The sequence below is a fragment of the Moschus berezovskii genome, chromosome 11, assembly GCF_049115385.1.
Source record: "Moschus berezovskii isolate FMDL1 chromosome 11, NW_MosBer_1.0, whole genome shotgun sequence".
NCBI classification, from domain to species: domain Eukaryota; kingdom Metazoa; phylum Chordata; class Mammalia; order Artiodactyla; family Moschidae; genus Moschus; species Moschus berezovskii.
In genome coordinates this window covers 107325542-107337601 of record NC_142470.1, presented here as the reverse complement: position 1 = coordinate 107337601, position 12060 = coordinate 107325542, and the positions used below count along the sequence as shown (strand labels likewise).

At 49.6% G+C, this 12060-nt stretch overlaps 1 protein-coding gene across 2 annotated transcripts in view; it reads right to left on the bottom strand.

Annotated features, from left to right (window-relative positions):
- Window positions 1–12060, bottom strand: part of ACOXL (acyl-CoA oxidase like) — a 354770-nt gene that overhangs the window by 277020 nt on the left and 65690 nt on the right. For both annotated transcript variants that reach the window (XM_088841686.1, XM_088841687.1), the window contains exons 8-9: window positions 11404–11476; window positions 5814–5946 (exon numbers count right to left, since the gene is read on the bottom strand). In XM_088841686.1, the coding sequence (XP_088697812.1) occupies window positions 5814–5946; window positions 11404–11476 (206 nt within the window). The remainder of the gene's footprint in view (window positions 1–5813; window positions 5947–11403; window positions 11477–12060) is intronic.

Below are 12060 nucleotides of genomic sequence, written 5' to 3'. Positions count from 1 at the left end.
ATTATTAGAGTGCTCCCACCTCCTGCCAAACCTGTTCGTTTCAGTCCCCACCCTGAAGCTCTTAACTCACACGGCCCTACAGAGACGCCCCTTATTCGAGCCTACTGCTGGAAGACAGCTGGCTCTGCAGTAGGCTGTATGCTACTGGCCTCTCCCGAACCACCCCTGCCTGGGGAGGTTTCTCTAATATGTGATGTCCATTCAGTGAGTGGCTACTTTTCTCGAGAATATTCCACAGTACCCATTAACTACTAAATCGTAGAGGAACTGATCATCACTGTGTTCAGAGTCTTTGTAGTAGAATGGGTGAGTTGGCAGATGGATGGATGAGCGGACTTTCGTGCGGGCTAAGTCACTTCAGTCGTCCAACTCTTTATGACCCCATGGACTGTAGCCCACCAGGCTCCTCTGTCCATGGGGATTCTCCAGGTAAGAATACTGGAGTGGCTTGCCATGCCCTCCTCTAGGGGGTCTTCCCGACCTAGGGACTAAACTTGCATCTCGTGTCTCCTGCCTTGGCAGGTGGGTTCTTTACCACTAGCACCACTTTTCTTCCTTTTCCCTCTCTCCCTTCCTTCCTTCCACCCATGCGTGCACTCATCCATATACCTGTCCACCGACACACTCATACACTCACCTGTCCATTCATGTCTGTTCATCCATCCACCCATCCACCCATCCATTTATCCACCCATCCATTTATCCACCCATCCACTCATCCATCCCTCCTCCCACCCATCCTCCCACCCATCCACTTATTTACCTCCCACCTTTTCACTCATCTGGGCTTTCCAGGTGGTGGAATTAAACAGACAAAAATCTGATAGCTTCATAGTGGTAAGTGTAAATGTTAGTCACTCAGTCATGTCTGACTCTTTGCAACCCCATGGACTGTAGCCCACCAGGCTCCTCTGTCCATGGGGATTCTCCAGCAAGAATACTCCAGCCATGCCCTCCTCCAGGGGATTTTCCTGACCCAGGGATTGAACCCAGGTCTCCTGCATTGCAGGCAGATTCTTTACCATCTGAGTGGTAGCCACAGAAATTAAAATTATGAATTTAAGAGGACTGAGTGAGCTTCACCACAGGGAAGGGAGTCACAACACCTGGTTCGAGGTCAACAGAGCAGATAGGATGTTAGCTACACTCTGAAACCAGCTCCCCAGCCCTGGCCCGTGACTGAGGCACACAAGCATGGCGCTACAGGGCTGGATGCAGGAACCAGACACTGGGGAAGAGAACCCTGATGTCAGGGATATTTCTGGAGATGGCTTCCCTGGTAGCTCAGCTGCTAAAGAATTCACCTGCAATGCAGGAGACCCCAGTTCGATTCCTGGGTTGGAAAGATCTCCTGGAGAAGGGACAGGCTACCCATTCCAGTATTCTTGGGCTTCCCGGGTGGCTCAGATGGTAAAGAATCTTCCTGCAATGTGGGAGACCTGGCTTCAATCCCTCGGTTGGAAAGATTCCCCTGGAGAAGGGCATGGCAACTCACTCCAGTATTCTTGCCTGGAGTATCCCCATGGACAGAGGAACCTGGAGGGCTACAGTCCATGGGGTCACAAAGAGTTGGACACGACCGAGCGTCTGAGCACACACGTCAGAGCCTGGGGAGCGAACAGCCCGAGATCAGACCTGAGTGCAGCAGGGACACGGAGCCTGCTCTGCCTCGTGCTCACCCAAGCGACAGCACCGCCTCACCCTCGTGGCTCAGCAGCTGCCTCCGTCTCGGGAGGCTCAGCTGCCCCCAACCTCCTCCTGTTTGTTGTTCTAATCCCCCATGAACCATCAGAAGGTCTTGGAAAGGTCGTTTAAGGACGCAAGGTCCCAAACTCCCATCAGCAGAGGAGAGGGACTCTTGAATTCAAAAGGCTTCCCTGGTGGCCCCATGACAAAAACCAGAAGGAGACCATGCAGGAGATGCACGTTCAATCCCAGGGTCGGTAAGATCCCCTGGAGAAGGAAACGGCAACCTACTGCAGCATTCTTGCCTGGGAAATCCCATGGCAGAGGAGCCCGGCAGGCTACAGTCCATGAGGTTGCAAAAAGTTGGACATGACTAGCAGACTAAACAACTCCTCCCTGAACAAGAACCACCACAATCAGAGGCAGCACAGTGGATGCCCACCTCAGATTCATTTACCTCCTCAGTTTCCCGTGTGTAAAATGAGATGGATGGCGCCCTCTCAGAGCTGTTTGAGGAGAAATGAGTCAACACCTGTGAAGCATGTATCATGGGCATGGCTCATAGTAAGCAAGGGGTCTGCGGGGGCATTGCTTTTTATTTGGCTGTGCCAGGTCCTAGCTATGGCACGTGGGATCTTTGATCTCCATTCCAGCATGCGAACTCTTAGTCATGTGGGATCTAGTTCCCCGACCAGAGATCAAACCCAGCCCCCTGCACTGGGAGCTCGGAGACCTAGCCACTGGACCACCAGAGAAGTCCCAAACCCGTCTGTTCTGGGCAGCCATTCTCCAAGTGTGGTTCTGGACCAGTAACCTCAGCGCCACCTGGGGCCTTGGTGGAAATGCAGACTCTCTGACCCCATCCCGGAGCTGCTGCACCAGGAATCCTGAGGGTGGGCCCCAGCTGAGGAGGAACACCTACTTAAAGGATGAGGGAGACTCTTTTGAAAGTGGGGACCAGCTTGTCTTATGCTAAAATATTGTTGTTGTTGCCAGGTCTGACTCTTCACAACCCCACAGGCTGCAGCACAACAGGCTTCCCTGTCCCTCTCCCAGAGTTGCCCAAGTTCATGCCCATTGCAGCGGGGATGCCATCCAACCATCTCACCCTAAAATGCTAAAACATTACTTTCCTGCAAAATCAACCCAAAACTCTGAGCTCAGTCTCATGTGTGTTTCTCACATGAGAAACTCCTCCTTCTGCCCCCAATGCAGGGACCCTCCCTAGATTCCTTCCTCCTTCAGAAAAGGCTCCCCAGCATCCCCTCTACTTCAGCTGCAGAATTCAATCAACGTGCCCTCCCCAATCCCTGCCAAATGTCTTAGCTTCCTTTTCCTCTAGTCCCTGCTAGTAATTTAATCGGACATGGCATCTGAGGTCACAAATACCAGCATGGCTATTACAGCAGGTCTTTAAGAGACAATCTGAAAGGACTGAGAAAAGCGACGAAAATGAGAGACGACCATGGGAGGGGGGATAAAAGACATCTGGGAAGAGTTTTAAAGCAGCAGGCACGCCCGGCCTTGAGCAAACAGGGAGCTGCTGTGACAGTTTTCTGACACAGGCGGAGTGTGCATCAGAGAAACTGACCCATTCTCTACTCATCAGCAGGCACAGGGTAAGCAGGACCGTCTGAGGTTTCCCCTGAGACAGCATCTCCCCAGGGTTGAACCATGACGGAGGAGCTTCCAAGAGAGGCAAGGTCATTCTCATCCAGGAGGCTCGCGATGAGATCACAATGGCCCGGGTCCGTCAGGGACAGCACACCAGCAGCATCTGGACCCCTCGGGTCTGAGCCCATCCAGCTCTGCAACAGGCCCCCGCTCACCTGGAAAACCTGCCTCCCGCACAGAGCAGGTGCCGGCTCATCACCGCTGTCTCACATCACTGCGCACCCATCCTCACTCAGGCTGCACCATGATCAGAAGGCCCATTTCACAGATGAAGAAAGTGAGGCTTAAAGAAGGCTACCAGGACTTCCCTGTCGCTCAGGGGTTAAGAATCCCACATGCCACAGAGCAACTAAGCCCGTGCCCACAACTCCGTGGCCTGTGGGATCTTCCCAGCCAGCGCTCTAGAGCCAAGGAGCCTACTCAGGCCACTACTGAGCCCAAGTGCTGCAACTACTGAGGGCTGCGTGCCCAGAGCTGACACTCAGAAGCAAGAGAAGCCACCGCAATGAAAATCCCACACGCCGCAACTAGAGAAAGCCTATATGCAGCAGCAAAGACCCAGTGGCCAAAAAAATAATAAATACATCAAAATTAATTTTAAAAAATTTTAAGTCGATTCTGTCCCAAAAGCACCCCTCCAGTGCCCCATCTCCACCATCCTATGCCAGCCACCCTGGGAGTCCACCACTGGCCTGGGTGAGCTGACCGGCCCCTGGCAGTACAGACATCCTTCCCACAGCATCACCCACTCCAGCATGGGGCTTCCAGAGCACCTTCACAGCTACGAACCAGTATGTGGCTTTAATATTCAGCAGCACGCCCCTCCAAGGGGCGCAGAGGCTACTGCAATCAGAGGGGCTCTCGTGCAGACACAGTGGCCGTCACAGCACCTTGGAACCCTGAGCAGATTTCTGCCCCATCTTCTCTACAGTGCAATTCTAGGCGCGTCTGCTTTCTCACCGTCTGCCTTCTGGAGTCTGAGAAATAGCTGAAACGGTGTCTATCTCAGACACGGGAGAAGTATTTATTTTATTTATTTACATCTGACAGCACTGGCTCTTTGTTGCTATGTGCAGGCTTTCTCCAGCTGCAGTGACTGGCGCTTCTCCAGTTGTGGTGCGAGCGCCTCCCCCTGCAGCAGCGTCTCTCGGTGCCGAGCACAGGCTCCCAGGGCGCAGGGGCTTCAGCAGTTGTGGCTCCCGGGCTCTAGAGCACGGCTCGATTGTTGTGGCACCAGGCTTAGTTGCCTCGAGGCATGTGGCATCTTCCGGGACTAGGGATCTAATTCACGTCTCCTGCACGGGCAGCTTGATTCTTTACTGCTGGACCACCAGTAGAAGTACCGGGTTAGCCAAAGGGTCTTTCAGGTTTTTCTGTAACATCGTACAGAATGAACTTCTTGGCCAGTCCAATATTTCCCTCTGCACTTTGCTGCTGGACCAGCGCCTTGGAGTCACTCCTGGGCCCACATCCTGAGGTTCTCCTGGAGCCTCACCAACTCGGTTCAGCTGAGACCCGCCGGGCCACTCCAGACGTGGGTCTTCAGAACTAAACACGCACCTCACCCACTTTAAAGAGCCAGCGAGAATAAGCACAGAAGCAGCACCCACAAGCAGGCCAGCAGTCAGCAACTCAGTACTGGGTGTCACAGCTGCACCCATGGAGAGGGCAGAGCGTGGCCAGGTGGGTTTGTGAGCCGCACAGACCCGGCAGAAGGGAGGAAGGGAAGGTTTTCCTGCTATTCCTGATGCCAGGCCTGGGGTCAAGTGAACAGAACTTATCCCTTCTCAGTGGAGAAGCCGGGTGCCAGCCACACATGGATATTCACTGGTATCTCAATTCTCCCTCCAGCTTCCCCCTGCTCAGTGGAGCCTAAGAGATGAAAGAAATGGGAGGGAACCAGAGAGCAGGTCGTGCTGCACTCTGAAGAGGAGGCAGCTTGCAGGGCTCTTCTCTCCTGGTTGCTTTTTCTAAGTCAAAGTATAGCAGGGGTGGGGAAAGGGGAGGTAGAATTGGCTCCTGGAGGTCTGACCTCATGGGCTCCTGCCTGTGATGGTGACTGTCACATGCCAAACAGACGTGTGAGCGTCAACACTCCCCGAGGAATTCAGCCAAGACACGCAGGCTTTTATCCAGTAGTCAGCACTTAGCTGCTTTTACAGAAGATGTGCTCCTTCTGAAGGACCTGTTCTCCAGAGGCTCACCTTTAGTGGCCCTGTTGCTGTAAGGACCAGGCTCTACCCACCATAATCCGCAGCACACATGTGGATGTAGACGGATAGTAAGAAGGCTGCCGAGAGTTCTCTGTGTAGAGCTCACTGGCACTCACTAGCATCTAACCAGCAACCCAAGCCACCTTGAACCCACTGCGGCTCAAGAAGCTCAGCTCCTGACACTGTTACCCACCTCTGGAACACGTGGAGAATAAACATTGAGGGAAATTAGTCAGTTACCTTCATAGAGCCCATAGCTTGGAAAGTCACAGCAAGTCTGGAAGGGGTCAGCGCTGCCAGCATCGCATTGAATCTTGCACTCTTGTCCTTAATGGGGGAGTGGTACTGCCCATCTGGAGACACGGAACCGAACCTGCAGTGGGGGTGGGGGGTGGAAAAGAGAGGTTGGGTGAACGTAGGAGGAGAACATCGTGCCTGGAAATGAAGGCAGGTGGCTCCCACAGGCACATGCAGGGAAGTCACACAGGGTTCCCCGTCCTGGAACCTGCCTCCCAAGACAGCAGAGTGGGGGGAAGGACAAGTGCCTCCCCAGGAGATGCTGAGAGAGGCTTAAGTCATGGAAAGTAAGAGCTGATATCCTGCCACTCAGCGGCGGCCCCAGGCAGAGACAGGCATGAGGACCGCCATCACTAACCCAACCCTGGAGCCTGGCAGTCAATCCACACTTCTGTTGTTGAGATATAAATCAATATACCATAAACATCATCCTTTCAAACTGTTCAGTGGTCTTCAGTGTATTCACAAAGTTGTACAACCGTGACTACTATCCGGTTCCTAAACACTTCATCACCCCAAAAGAAACCCCATGCCGTGAGTACTCACATCCCAGATTCCCTACCCTTCAGAGCCTGGCAGCTATTCACCTCTTTCCTAACTCTGGATTTGTCTAATTCTGGACATTTCACGTAAGACGTGTCACACAATGTGTGGTCTCTGTGTCTGGCTTCTTTCACTTGACACACTTTTTTCAAAGTGTGTCTTCACATGTATCGGTTGTTGCTGTTCAGTCACCCGCTGAACAACAGATCTGGGTCTGGCTCTCTGTGACCCCGTGGACTGCAGCACTCCAGGCCTCCCTCGCCCTCACCACCTCCCGCAGTTTGCCCAAGCTCATGCACCTGTATCAGTATTTCATTCCTTTATGGCCAAATAATATTCCATTGTGTGGCTATAGCTGAGGTTGCTTATCCATTCGTCAGTGGATGGATATTTGCATTGCTGCCACTCTTTGGGCTGTTATGAACAATTGTTACGAACATCCGTATACAGGTATTTCTGTGGATACAGTTTCAGTTCTCTTGTGGACACTGTTTTCACACAGACCAAGGAGTAGAACTGATAAGTGCTGTGAAGACATTAAACTTTTAAAATTTTACTTATGTACTCATTTTTGGCTGCACTGGGTCTTCACTGCTGCGCACAGGCTTCCTCTCGTTACGACGGGCAGGGCCCCTCTCTCGTCGCGGTGCATGGGCTCCTCGCGGCAGTGGCTCCTCCTGTCGCAGAGCACAGGGTCGAGAGCAAGGGCTCAGCAGCCCTCAGTAGCGAGGGCTCAGCAGTTGTGGCACATGGGCTCTGTTGCCCCGTGGCATGTGGGATCTTCCTGGACCAAGGATCGAACCCGCGTGCCCTGAATTGGCAGGCGGATTCTTTACCACTGGGCTACCAGGGAAGTCTGACTTCAAACTTTTGAAGAGCTGACAAGCTCTTCTCCAAATTGACAACACCAGTTCACATCCCCACCAGCAACAGATGAGGGCTCAAATTTCTCCAAATCTTTACCAACACTTGTTACCATCTGCCTCTTTTATTATAGCCGTGAAGTGCATACAAAAGGGTACTTCACTGCGGTTTTTTAGCTGGCACTTCCTTACTGACCTTGATGTCGAGCACCGTTGCATGTACTTACTGGCCGTCTTCTGTACCTTCTTTGGGCAAATGTCTGTTCCTATTTTTGCCCGTTTTTCAGTTGGGTCCTTGTCCTTCATCGCTGAGCTGAACATGGCCCCTTTCACAGTCTGGACACTAGGTTCTTACATGCGGTGCACGAACGTTTTCTCCCACTCTGTGCGTGTCTTTTCACTTTCTTCACAGTGCCCTTTGCTGCACAAGTTTTCAAATCTGGATGAAGTCCAGGTTATCTATTTTTGCTTTGGTTCTTTGTGCTTTTGCTGTCACATCTCATAAATCATTGCCTAACTGTGGTGTTGGAGAAGACTCTTGAGAGTCCCTTGGACTGCAAGGAGATCCAACCAGTCCATTCTAAGGGAGATCAATCCTGGGTGTTCATTGGAAGGACTGGTGCTAAAGCTGAAACTCCAATACTTTGGCCACCTCATGTGAAGAGTTGACTCACTGGAAAAGATTCTGATGCTGGGAGGGATTGGGGGCAGGAGGAGAAGGGGACGACAGAGAATGAGCTGGCTGGATGGCATCACCGACTCTGTGGACATGAGTCTGAGTGAACTCCGGGAGTTGGTGATGGACAGGGAGGCCTGGCGTGCTGTGATTCATGGGGTCGCGGAGAGTCGGACACGACTGAGCAACTGAAATGAACTGAACTGAACTGAGACAAGGTCACAAAGATTTACACCTATGTTTCCTCTTATGAGTTTCATAGTTTTAGCTCTTATATTTAGAGCTGTGATCCATCTTCTGTTAATTTTTGTACATCATATGCAGTAAGGTCCAAGTTAATGTATTTGCACAACGGATATCCAGTTGTTCTATCACCATTTGTTGAGAAGACCTTTCTTTCCCTATTCAATTATCTTGTCACCCTTGCTGAATATCAACTGACCATAAATACTAGAATCTATCTCTAGATCCTCTATTCCATTCCATCCTCCATACATCTAGTATTATGACAATACCACAGTGACCTAATAACTGTAGGTTTGTAATAATTTTTCAAATCAGGAATGTGAGTCCTCCTACTTTGTTTTTCGTTATCAACATTATTTCAGCTACTCTGAGTGTCTTGCATTTCCATCTGAATTTTAGGACCAGCTTCTCAATTCCTTCAAAAAAAGGCAGATGAAATTTTGATAAGGATTTCACTGAATCTGTACATCTATTTACAAACCCACTTTTGATCAAGTGATAAACACCCCCAAGTGTGTTGCCTCTGCTGTTTCATAGTATTTGGGGGGCTATACCAATGGAATAGTTTCCAATGAAATCTTATCAAAGAATATTCTATACACTCTCATACCTTCTACAGACCTTGGAGCCCCCTATCATTTTTCTTTCTGGTTGAATCTGGCTTTCTAATCTGCATCGGATAAATGCTAAACAAGTTGGCTGAGGTTCTGATAGAGGACTGTCCAATCCACTAAGATCCCATCTGGGCGAGTAAGAGATACGGCATGCCACATCTACAGCTTCTCTTATCTCTTCCCCATCTCTAAGAGTGGAGTGATGCTGGTAAGGGACAGGAAATGTGCAGGGAAGGCTGGTGGTCCTCAGATCTGCTGGCATGGGCACTGGCTGTTTCTGAAGGGGCCTGGGGGCTTCATCACCTACTAGGATACCTACAAAATGCTTTCGTTGTTTACAGTTTGTGCGTGTGTGCTTAGTCACTCAGGCGTGTCCATCTCTTTGTAATCCCATGGACTGTGTCCCGCCAGGCTCCTCTGTCCATGGCATTCTCCAGGCAAGAATACTGGAGTGGGTTGTAATAATTACAAACCATTTCCTGCTCCAGGGTATACTCTTCACCCAGGGATCGAATCGGGTCACCTGTGTTGCAGGCAGATTCTTTACTGTCTGAGATACAAGGGAAGCCCCTGTTTCCATTTCCTACCAATTCACAAGTGGAAAATAGTTAACAAACAGAATTTGGATCATTTTAAGTTTGTTTCCTCCATTATTTCACTTAAACTTTTGATATCTATGACATATATTTGCTGGCAAGAACTTGAAGGCAACAGAAAAGAGTAAAATGTTCAAGAAAAATCTATCGGAAAACAGGGATCAAGACTGATGGCTTGCCTTTAAATATCACTGTAGTTCAGGATGTTTATTGGACGCATGAAAAGATGCTGAGAAAAGTCAAAGTAATTGGTGTTTCTTAGCCTGCATTACGGAGAAGGCAATGGCACCCCACTCCAGTACTCTTGCTTGGAAAATCCCATGGATGGAGGAGCCTGGTAGGCTGCAATCCATGGGTTCGCGAAGAGTCGGACATGACTGAGCAACTTCACTTTCACTTTTCACTTTCATGTATTGGAGAAGGAAATGGCAACCCACTCCAGTGTTCTTGCCTGGAGAATCCCAGGGACGGGGGAGCCTGGTGGGCTGCCGTCTATGGGGTTGCAGAGTCAGACACGACTGAAGCGACTCAGCAGCAGCAGCAGCAGCCTGCATTAAGCATTGTGAACCCCTGGGTTCCACACCTGGAATGCACCTGTAGAAGTGCATTCACCTCACTGGAACGCACCTTGATCTCACTGAGGGATGTTGGGAAATGACACTAAACACTTGTGACATTGGACTTCCCTGGTGGCTTAGCGGTAAAAAAAATCTGACTGCCAAGCAGGAGATGTGAGTTCAATCCCTGTGTCAAGAAGATGCCCTGGAGAAGGAAATGGCAACCCACTCCAGTATTCTTGTGTGGAAAATCCCATGGACAGAGAATCCTGACAGGCTACAGTCCATGGGGTCGCAAAAGAACTGGATACAACAGAGCAACTAAACAACAACAACCTATGACATTATTCACCAAATACTGGTTACAATAACCTCCAAAGCTGAAAGAGGGTACCTTATCTCCTGCCATCCACAAAGGAGGCAATAACACTGTTTTATGATAGCCAAAAAAAATGTAAGGGAAATAACCTAAATACCCAACAATAAGGGACTGATTATATAACTTACAGATAATTTATTTAACAGCTTATGATGGCAATATTAAAAATGATAATGCCTATGTGTATTTCGGATAATGCCTACGTGTATTTCGGGCTTCCCTGGTGGCTCAGACAGTAAAGAATCTGTCCACAATGCAGGAGACCCAGGTTCAATCCCTGGGTCAGAAAGATCCCCTGGAGAATTCCATGGACAGAGGAGCCTGACAGGCTACAGTCTCAAAGAATCAGACACAACTGAGCAACTAACATTTTCTATGTGTATTTATTGTTGCATAGAAACTTTGGACATATTTTGTTAAATAGAAACTACAAGTTATAAAAAATAGAATTTCTAAGTGGATCTCATTCAGTAAAAATCAAACCTCTCTCTCTCTCTTTAGTATCTGCTCATAGAGAAAAGTCTACAGTGTTAAACACAAAAGTGTAATAAACATTGTGGCTAGATGATCAAACCAGTCAATCCTAAAGGAAATCAACTCTGAATATTCATCAGAAGGACTGATGCTGAAGCTCCAATATTTTGGCCACCTGATGCGAAGAGCTGACTCATTGAAAGACCTTGATGCTGGGAAAGACTGAGGGCAGGAGGAAAAGGGGACGACAGATGAGATGGTTGGATGGCATCACTGACTCAATGGACTTGAGTTTGCGCAAACTCCCAGCGATAGTGAAGGACAGGGAAACCTTGCGTCCTATAGTCCACGGGGCTGCAAAGAGTTGCACACAACTTAGCGACTGAACGACTACAAAGGTGATAGTATTGGGGATAATTTTAAATTTTATTTTATTTGTTTATCCACCTTTCCTGATTAGTAATCTTGTGAAAGTTGTTATAAGAAGACAGTGTGGACGCAAAGCCCGTGAGACCTAGGAACCAGGCCTGGGAGGCAAAGAGCTCACAGCTGCAGCGAGTCTGAGTTGAGGAGGCAGCTACTCACTTATCCAGCAGGTTCTCCCTTGGTATCCGAACGCTGTCAAACCTCAGAATCCCGTTATCCACACCGTGTAGACCTAGAGAGAACAGATAGGAAATGGAGCTGGAGGTGGGACAAGCTTATGAGCATCAGAAATACTGTCCCAAGGGACTTCCCTGCTGGCCCAGGGCTAAGAGCCTGCACCCCCAGTGCAGGAGGCTCGGGTTTGACCCCTGGTCAGAGAACTAGACCCGGCATGCCACAACTAAGGGTTTGCATGTTGCTATTGCTGTTCAGTCATGACGTTGTGTCCAACTCTTTGAGACGCCACGGGCTGCAGCACGCCAGGCTTCCCGGTCCTCCACTGTCTCAGTAGACTTTGTATGCTACAGCTAAAAGATCCCACATGCTGTAACTAAGACCTGTGCCAACCAAATACATAAACACATTTCTAAAAAATGTACACCAAGAAAATTTTTAAAATAGTTATAACATCCCTGCCACTTTCCAGGTTGGACATCACTGAAACACAAAGCCCTTTCTTTCATTTCCAGAATCGTGGCAGATTTCTTATCTGGGGTGAAGTCGCCATTTGCTTGTTTCCACGCGCGATGCCTGTCTCTCCAGCCGCCTCCTCACTAATGAGAACGGAGGAGGAAGTGCTGGACCTTCTAGGGCTCA